The 8,005-nt window shown below is 47.7% G+C and overlaps 4 protein-coding genes across 4 annotated transcripts; 2 read left to right on the forward strand and 2 right to left on the reverse strand.

Annotated features, from left to right (window-relative positions):
- Positions 1–619: 619 nt before the first annotated feature.
- DFJ58DRAFT_846934 (uncharacterized protein) lies at positions 620–3,090 on the forward strand (the record flags this gene model as incomplete). The annotated part of the gene is made up of 9 exons (XM_041393380.1): positions 620–830; positions 899–922; positions 1,238–1,585; positions 1,813–1,906; positions 1,945–2,053; positions 2,353–2,454; positions 2,627–2,689; positions 2,743–2,896; positions 3,026–3,090. 9 exons carry the CDS (start codon positions 620–622, stop codon positions 3,088–3,090), a joined length of 1,170 nt encoding a protein of 389 aa, XP_041237080.1.
- A 528-nt stretch (positions 3,091–3,618) lies between these two features.
- DFJ58DRAFT_734942 (uncharacterized protein) lies at positions 3,619–4,712 on the reverse strand (the record flags this gene model as incomplete). The annotated part of the gene is made up of 7 exons (XM_041386558.1): positions 3,619–3,693; positions 3,745–3,870; positions 3,924–4,013; positions 4,110–4,169; positions 4,223–4,423; positions 4,476–4,548; positions 4,594–4,712. 7 exons carry the CDS (start codon positions 4,710–4,712, stop codon positions 3,619–3,621), a joined length of 744 nt encoding a protein of 247 aa, XP_041237081.1.
- A 49-nt stretch (positions 4,713–4,761) lies between these two features.
- On the reverse strand, positions 4,762–6,133 carry DFJ58DRAFT_734943 (uncharacterized protein; the record flags this gene model as incomplete). The annotated part of the gene is made up of 6 exons (XM_041386559.1): positions 4,762–4,950; positions 5,006–5,044; positions 5,259–5,412; positions 5,479–5,510; positions 5,568–6,028; positions 6,082–6,133. The coding sequence occupies 6 exons, from the start codon at positions 6,131–6,133 to the stop codon at positions 4,762–4,764; spliced, it is 927 nt and encodes a 308-aa protein (XP_041237082.1).
- A 400-nt stretch (positions 6,134–6,533) lies between these two features.
- On the forward strand, positions 6,534–7,422 carry DFJ58DRAFT_865000 (uncharacterized protein; the record flags this gene model as incomplete). The annotated part of the gene is made up of 5 exons (XM_041394144.1): positions 6,534–6,950; positions 7,043–7,066; positions 7,115–7,222; positions 7,291–7,335; positions 7,402–7,422. Exons 1-5 carry the CDS (start codon positions 6,648–6,650, stop codon positions 7,420–7,422), a joined length of 501 nt encoding a protein of 166 aa, XP_041237083.1. The 5' UTR covers positions 6,534–6,647.
- Between the last annotated feature and the right edge of the window lie 583 nt (positions 7,423–8,005).

Here is an 8,005-nt window from a genome sequence, read left to right on the forward strand (position 1 = left end):
AAACTTGTGTTAAGTGTGCAGAGTTTGGGGAGAAATGGGAGTGCCACCCAGTGATTATGCTTGCGCAACAAAGATGATGACAGTACTTATATAAGTCAATCGCACAGCATTACTAGGCTCCTGCTATATTGGTACATCTATATTAAATTATCAATATGCTGCGTAAATCAAGAGATTGATGGACATTGAATCTCACTGTTTTGGATTTCAGAGTTCCAAACTGGGAGCACCATGATATCCCCAACTGGTGTGGAGGACTCAGGGCTTCTTTACAGTGATGATCAGAGCCTCAAGGTGAGGGATTCAGCGTGAGCAATTGTCAAGGATTTGTAAGTGAGATCTAGATGCAATCTAGATGATTATCTGATTATCTGATATGGATGCTCAGTCACCTGATATCTTCCCCTGAACCAATTAACTGAGCAGGATGAAACTTTCTGATAGACGAATATTTATTAAATTTCTAGTCAAACTGAATAGATGTTCTACATTAGTTTTTATACAGAGGACACTCTGGCTCTGCCAAGTCATAGAATATTTGCTATGGCATAATTGATCAAAATACAACCGTCCGGCAATAGGATCCATCATCTACTTGTTCAAATGGAGATGTCACTGCATGGAGCAGCCAGCTGGCCCTCTGAACGCATCTGGCAGCTCTTCTTCTGCACCTAAAGCCCCTCTTGCCTCTTCCAAAATTGGAGTCCAACTGTCTGAGTTATCTGATGTCTCAGGGATGATGGAAGGATCTGACTCGAATGATGGAACAATAGCCCAAGCATGTCAGAATGCGCAAGAGCACCTCCATAGTGGGCTGTGGAAGCTAAGAGGTATTATTTAATGAAGCCACAAGCGCATTTTTATTTTATTTTTTATTCCTCATTTATTGTCCATTCAGGCAAGTCTTGCCCTATGTTAGATAGTATGTCAGAAAGAAATCAACGGTTTTGAGATCATGGAACCCACCATTGCTAACTTCCGTCTGAACCCTTTCAATTGTACTGAATAGATCTTAGAGCATCTCATCTCATACTATTCATTATTTTGTTCTATTTTGTTATGTTGATACCCGCAGGAAAACTGATACTTGCAGAAAGATCTTGGATGGATTAAGTCAGGATTAAATCATGACGAAAGGAGGTCTGCCAAATGTGCTCAGTCATTGATCAAAGGCTAGTACATACTATACAATTAGAGCTATTGGAACGCGTCAATCAGACTGGTACTTTTGTTCTAGAAAGGACCCTTGACACGTGGCACGGGGATCATGCAGTGGCGCAAGGCTGTTCCCTTGCGCACAGCATGGTAAAAACCTCGGGGACAAAGCATGCGGATTTTTTCAATTTCATTGGTGACCAGATTGAATTATCTATCCCCATTGACTTGGTTTCTCCGGCTGCCTTGATCTGCTTCCCAGTGGCTATTACTTTGAAGCTTCCCATGTCAGATTATGCTGTTAAATATGTTGAGAAGCTGATTCCACGATTTCAGATTGATGTATATGTTGCAGCCTTGTTGCAGCTTCTCAAACCCAAGGACAACAACTTGAATCTGGAAAATTCCATCAAACCAATTGCAACCGCTCGTTAGGGTCATGCCTGTCTTGCGGTATTGTACTGACAGCATCCTGACCTTGGTTGCTGTGTGGGCTATGGACTATCCCCATCGACTCCGTTTACAGGTTTCAGCGGCAGAGAATTTTTGAGGCCTCGTTGCCATCAACTTCTCATCCTTGAGGGGTGCATCTTTAGTACTGTCCACGTGCCCATTGATCGGTCTCTTGCCGTCAGGCAGATAACTGCCTTTAATCAGGATTGAACTTCGATCTGGTGTGCCAGGATCTGAAACCATTCTCGAGTAACTCTGCCAACATCCACGCCCTCCTCATCATAGAAGCACATGCTAAGTTTTTCACACTTGATCCATTCCTGTCTTGCGCTGAAGGTACTGGAAATTATCCTCGAATACTCTGGCTCAGCATATGTTCAGCTCATCCAGTGTCTGGATCCGAAGGGCGCTGACTCCTGAGTGCCCCATGCGAATGCAGATCAACGTGAGTGCAGATACGACAAAAAGACAACTCTGCCTGATTGTCAGGGCAAACCACAACCTTGCTGAGGATGCAGCGTCGCTGGCCTCGTCATATGCTGCAGGGCCATCATAGTATTCACTAAATGCCTGCCAAATGAAGACGCATAAAGTCAGGATATCGAGGGAAGCAAACCATAGATAACTCTTGTCGACTGAACGAAAATTATAGTGGCAGGCCAAACTCAGACTAAAACAAAAAGATTAGCTATGTGGGGCTCATGGGAAGATTAAATACACACGGGGTGACTCGTCTGCTTAAAGGATAAGCTGGAAGAATTGGAATTACGCAAGGTAGCCTCCCAGGCGCCAACTCAAAAGGAAATGCCTCATCTCGAACCGATGCTCAAGGGTCATAAGAAATCGGTGAACGAGATGAAACTCGACACCTGAATAGTGCAATCCTCAAGAGGCATGTGATAGCTGAGACCAGGCATCACAGTGAGTTGAATTGGACTGTTCTAATATGTTGAACGTCAAACGTCGAACGTTGAAGTTTAACATTTGCGCGTGTTTGTTTTGCTCACGTGACTTTCAGTTTCAATTCCCGACTTCAAAGTTCAAAGGCTTTAGGGAAAGCAGCAGATTGAGGCTTTGGAATGTACAGCGACGGAATTCAAGTACCTGCACTGCTGAATGCAACTCCATTTCAAGGGCAGATCTGGAGCCGCGAGACGGTCTTCAGGCTTTTTCGACCGCAATGAAAGGGCAACATCCACAGAGGATGAAGGGCGGGAGTTTTTGCTTCCACGAGGGGCGGGCGACGACGATGATCGCGATCAAAACAACTCCGAGTACGCTGCTCACGGTAGGTGCATTGTCGCTGCCCACTGCCGCGGAATCGCCGCAGGAGAAACTGACCGCGACCGCGGGCGCGCATCAGCAAAGTATGCGCTTGTCCTAGAGGTAGGTTGGCGTATGCACCTCCACTGTACAGGCCCTCTGGGTAAACATTCTACGACGGCGATGAGCCCAGAACGTGTACGAGGGATGGATGGGTAAAATAGGTGGTCGCGGGAAGATGGCCAAGAAATAAACAGTGAGAAACAGCGGGGGAAGGACCAAGACTCAACGATAAAATGGGGCTGGGCCCATCGTCGCTGACAATGATCAAGATATGTACAAGATGGGGTATCACTGGCAATAATTAAGCGCAAATTGCGTTAAAATCATGAAACGCACGAAAGGCGTTACGTTCTCCAAAACAGGAGCTGGCGCCATTTTGATTCATGTCAACGTGTACACGCGCTTACGCCGTGGCGTTCCTTGCGAGTCGCAACATGGACTTGGTCTTTCCTCAAGTATGCAATACTTGCGTGTGGGGGCAGGATTTGAAGCTGGAAATGGATCTCTGCTTATTGGTGTTTTGAAACACGCGCATCCGCTCAAGCGACTTTGGCAATTATAGCCTTGTATAAATCTGGCAGAATCTAAGTGAATACCTGAAGGAAGACTTAGAATCTTTACTCAGAATGTGCGCTATTGATAAAAGGATAAGACGTACTGCAAAAGGTGTATTGACAATTTGCGCTAAGCGTTAATGGGAGAACGCATGCGACGAGCTACATCAGGCAAAACCGAAATATCCAGGGAATGTCCTGGAAACTACGCCAAGTAGAAACACGAGCAGCTACTTCCATGCTCTCCAGAGGTAACGTTAATCGACCTTGCTGCGGATTGTGGTTGTGAACCGTGGGTCGGTGGAGGAGGAGGGAGATAGTCTTCATCGCAGATCAAATCATCATCATCATCCTTGGCGGGAGCGTCCGCTGCAGCGTTGCACTGCAAATGAACGCGTGAGACCTGCAATACAGTGAGAAAAATTACCCCTTTACCCTGCGCGAGAGAAACATCGACTGGCCTGATAAGTGGCGTATGTGGGATTTGAAGGTAGTGGGAATAGCAGTGGGCGACTGGGAGGCGGGCTGTAGTCGCGCGGATCAAGACTGAAAATGTAAGTTGAAGACGTAATTATGACAGCGAACGCTCGCATTCCCGTAGGGATCCGTATATGAACGCACCTGAGTTGTGGCCTGCACTGAAGGAAAGCAATTTGGAGGTAGGGGTGACGTAGCAGGAGACTGCAAGGGGAGCTAAAAGTCGACTGCGAAGGCAACAGGTAGAGGAGACATACGTGTAGTGGACTGCGAGGCTCATCGTTCCGAATAGGAGGGATTGCGTCCATGCGGAAGGACGAAGAAAGGAGTTTGCGAAGGTAATGAAGGAAAATGGGTTGCTGTGGGTCTATTGTAGGCAGAGGTTTTGGTGGGATGCGGATGGGAGATCTGATGGGGTTACGGCGCACGGTGCAACGTGGATTGCGAGGTGTATTGATCTACAAAAATGTCAGCGCACGAACAGACAAATATATGCGACTGAATGCATACATTGGGCTGCGCTTCATGCGTGGCATGCCATATACTAGCAAGGATGTCAGGTGAAGTGTCGCATATATAGTACCTGGACGTGATATCACACCAGGTCGTGCAAGCCAGTTGTTATGACTTAAGTGAGAGGATAACGGAGTGTGGTTCCTGAACGCGGAATGAAGCGAGGGACTGGTGGGACTCGAAAGCCCAGAGCTTGATGGTGTTGTCTTTGGATTGACTCTCCCATTCTGGCATCCAGTTTCGTCTTTTGAAGGTTTATGACCCTGCAACGTCATGGCCCGCGTCAGAATCGATTTGTGCTCCGACGGGCTGCGTCGAGCCAGAAGCCATAACGGATCCCTTCAATGGCGAGGTTAAGAAGTAGGGCGATTAGCGTAAGGTTGAGTTCAGAACCGCTGGTAAGGTCTCGTCGTGTGTATTGGCCTGACATTAATGGTGAAATATAACTCGTTCGAGCACTCCAGCCTTTTCCCTGCTAAAATCAATCATCAGCTCATCCGTGCAGAATACTCAGATATCGAGCTTACCTGGAGGCCAGGAAGAGCCTGAGAATAAGTAACAGCCGCCTGATTGATGCATCACTAAATAGAAGGTAGCTCGCTATGACCTGATGTTGATTACATACTAAGAACAAAGCAGACGTACGATAAGTTCGCAAGCGTAATCGTCAAACGGCTCCGATGTTTAGGGTTCTTCAGACTCAAGATCAGACTTGCGTTTAAATTGGAAATGTAATGCAGAGGCATTACCTCAGCGCTCGTCCATAAATTCTACGCTAACGTCTTGGGAGAAATGCAGCTGCTGCAGGCTGAGAACGCCCTCTATTGGCATATCCTCGACTGTATCGATGTCATGCATGCTCTCGGAGTAAGTATCGCCGAAATCAGGGGCACCATATATGATGTCGTCATCGCGCTTCCTCACCTCAAGGACGCTTTAAGGGGGCGGAAGAAGAGGGACACAGAAGATGCGTGCGGATACGAGGTGTGGAAGAGCGTACAGTGTACGCGAACCCATACCGAGTATAGTATCCTGAAAACGAGGGTGAGCAACGGGGAGGCAGACAGGAAATGAGGGAATGCAACGCACCTCACTTGGTGCTCCCCTTGCATACCTGACTTGTAACTTGGTTAAATTGGGAAAACGCGCGACGATAGCCAGTACGACTCCGTCAACCCAGTCCCCTATAGGGCTGGAAGAGGGCCAGTGATAGTGAAAGGGTAGGAATGTGTTTCCGTAAGATGAGAGTGGGGAGGGAGGGAGGAGTCTCGAAGAACAAGATGAAGGCCGGCAGAGCTCTGGGACGGTTTTTATGGATGGGGAACTTGACGCCGAGAGCAGTGAGCGGGGGGGATGGGGAGGAAATGTGAAAATGTGATATAACCAGACAGTATGGTCATATGTGAGGGTACTGTTAGTGGGGACTTTTGCGAGCATTTGTAGACGCGTATGGAGATTCCGAGAATTAGCGTCATCGTCATTAGATGGGAATACAGCGCGAATATCAAGCAGGGTGAGGGATTGAAGTTTCAGGGAAGTGTGGTCAACATCTATATAAAGTCATCAGCGAAGTAAACGGTGCAGCGCACGACTGCTAAATCACGCAACTGCGGAAGGTCGCACAGAACGGAATGTAAATCTCGCAAGAGGGGCATACCGCGGAAGACGAGCTGTCTGAGAGAGGTAAGGGGCGTAACTTGGGTGAGATTATCGTAGACAGTAGCGCCTGTAGGGAATCGTGGTTGGTTGGTAGGTATCCTTGATTTGGGAGAAGCGATATCTGTTTGTTTGCCGGTTGACAGGAATAGGATAAACGCAAAGAGTAACCATTAAACTGGCGATGCGAATTCAGGCTGGCTGCGGCGAGCAAGATTCAGGCTGAAAAGAAGTGTGGACTAAGGTCTTGAATAAAGTAGAGTCGGCGAAACGAGTATATGGTAACTGTAAGGCATCTGCCATAGCTTGAATTCAAAGAAGCGATGAGAGATTATATAAGTAATAATCGAGTTATCTTTTGCGCCGTCATAAATAAATAGGATCAAAGGCTTCAGATGCCAACCAAACGACGATGCTGACCTGAGTCCTGGAGAACTGACCTTTGAAGAAGGTGCAATTACTCGCTATTCCTTCAACTTGCTCGTCTGACATCATCCAGATACTGCGGGAGGCATGGGTCGTCACCTTGGTGTAACGTCTTGCGCTCTCCTTATCGTTGGAAAGATCATCGGCACTGGCGTATTCTCAACGCCGTTCTTCATCCTCTCCAGCGTGGGCTCAGTCAGCGCCTCCCTCATCATGCTCTGGGTCCTCGGTTTCTTGCTTGGCCTCTGTGGACTCTCGAGTTCGGCACCACGTTCCCTCGCAGTGGTGGAGAGAAGGTATACCTCGAGGCCCTCTACAGGAAGTATGTCGCCACTTAAGTATTCGCTACCAACGCTATATTACTTGGGATTCACTGCGAGCGGTTGTATTGTCAGTCGCGTCTTATTTTGGGTGGGTATTCGGCATTAAACCTTGACTACTTCGTCAAGGTTTTTGCTAATTGACGAACGTGAACGCGTCAGGAACAATTTCTTCTTTTGATCAAGGTAGGTCAATTTCGTCTCAGATGTTCTCTGCTTCATTCCGTATTTCAGGCCATCGCGCTCTTCTACGCAGATCAACACCAGGAAGCAACGCTGCTTATCAAAGAGCTGGTTACCGCTTGTCCGAATGTTGGTCCTCTCATGCGTCCTGTAGTGGAAGTAAGTATCACGCGGCTACGCTTGGTGACCTTGGTTATCGACGTTGATCTTTTCAACTCGCACATCAGACATATCTACGCGCGTTCAGCTCGGAATCACTTCCCAAAGGCATGGTAAGCACCGCATTTGCCGTTGGCACGCGTGACCGGTCAAAATGACCAATCATATCGTGGTGCCAGTGGCTGGAGCGCATGTCCTAGTATCATGTCTCGCTCTCGTTTCCTGCATACGCCCCACTGATTTCCGTTCCTCTTCAAATCCTCAATCAATCGTTTGGAATATCGTTCAGGAGATTATGGATGAGCCGAGGTGATATTCACATGCGTGCTCTCCAGAAATCGAGCACTTGCAGCCGTACAAAACACCATGCAAGAGCTCGTGGACAAAAATGCGGATCTTATCCTCAACCATGCCGATTAACACACTGGCCATGACGCAGATGACGCGCCGCTATGAGATCAAATTACGCCAGGTTTACCTGTCATGATCGACTGTCACGCAAGCGGATGAATCCGTGGTTCCATTGTCTCCTCAGGAGGCCCATTTGTTGAACTCGACGTATTCAGCCCCATTCATACCTTGTGATGAAGAGGAGAGTTCTTCTTAGGCGCGAAGATCCTGATGGAGCTCCTGGAGAGATTTTGTGGGAGGCAAGTACCAATGCCAAGGCTTCATAAGGCCGTAACAAGAGCTGACTGAGCTGAATGTTAACCTCCAGCATGTACCATCTTACTTTAAGGACGTTGGTCTCCATGTTCTCTTGAATTCAAACTTTGTTATCAG

Source organism: Suillus subalutaceus, assembly GCF_016647625.1.
Source record: "Suillus subalutaceus strain FC151 chromosome Unknown DFJ58scaffold_193, whole genome shotgun sequence".
Classification (NCBI taxonomy): domain Eukaryota; kingdom Fungi; phylum Basidiomycota; class Agaricomycetes; order Boletales; family Suillaceae; genus Suillus; species Suillus subalutaceus.